General features: G+C 46.8%; 1 protein-coding gene across 7 annotated transcripts in view; it reads right to left on the bottom strand.

Moving 5' to 3' along the window:
* Nucleotides 1-703, bottom strand: part of LOC108628897 (serine-rich adhesin for platelets) — a 50080-nt gene that overhangs the window by 9423 nt on the left and 39954 nt on the right. For all 7 annotated transcript variants that reach the window (XM_026816808.1, XM_026816813.1, XM_026816811.1 and 4 more), the window contains one exon: nucleotides 157-456. In XM_026816808.1, the coding sequence (XP_026672609.1) occupies nucleotides 157-456 (300 nt within the window). The remainder of the gene's footprint in view (nucleotides 1-156; nucleotides 457-703) is intronic.

Raw genomic sequence — 703 nt, 5'->3', positions numbered from 1 at the left:
TTATTAGCAATGTTCTTCCGACGTCTGATTTCATTTTAAAAAATGCGTTTCTAAAGTGCATAAACTTTTGGGATTGACTGTATAGCCAATACATCCTTAATTTTTCACCGAAGCAGAGACGTTAATGAATTAAATAGGAATAAGAAGAGAACTTACGCTTAATGCTGCGCCGAGAAACTGACTGAAAGCTCTGGTAGCGCCGAACAACGCGTTATTTCCAGGATTGTTGCCACCGGCGGCGGTCAACTGTGTACCGTAATTGGCGAACGAGCCGAACAGAGGAGGCGGGTACGTGGAGCTCGGCGACCACGTCGTGGTGCGTACCCTTGGTCCTGAGGTTGGTCTCGGTGTCGCGCTCTTTTTCATGGTACTGGTCCCGATCGACGCCGCTGCCGGCCTTGTCGTAATTGTCGCGGGCTCGCTGCCCGGAGCAGAGGTGACGCTCTGCCCGTGGCTCTGTTACAAGACGAGCAATTATTTTCTTTTACCGCTTTCACCCGGCACTCCTTGCCCCTCTTTGCTACCACGGCCTTGCACATCGAATTCAACCGACGAGTCGGACCGGTCAATACGTTATTAGATTACTTTTGTAATCAGACTGCGAATCTTTATTGCAGATTGTTGTTAGTTGTATATCAAAAATTAAGCTTAAATTTAATTCATTCAGTACGTATACAGTTAAGAGCGAAACTGAAGATATACT

Source organism: Ceratina calcarata, unplaced genomic scaffold, assembly GCF_001652005.2.
Source record: "Ceratina calcarata isolate Rehan_Ccalc_2016 unplaced genomic scaffold, ASM165200v1 scaffold547.2, whole genome shotgun sequence".
NCBI lineage: Eukaryota > Metazoa > Arthropoda > Insecta > Hymenoptera > Apidae > Ceratina > Ceratina calcarata.
Note: the sequence above shows the minus strand (reverse complement) of the source record. Positions and strands in the feature narration are given on the sequence as shown.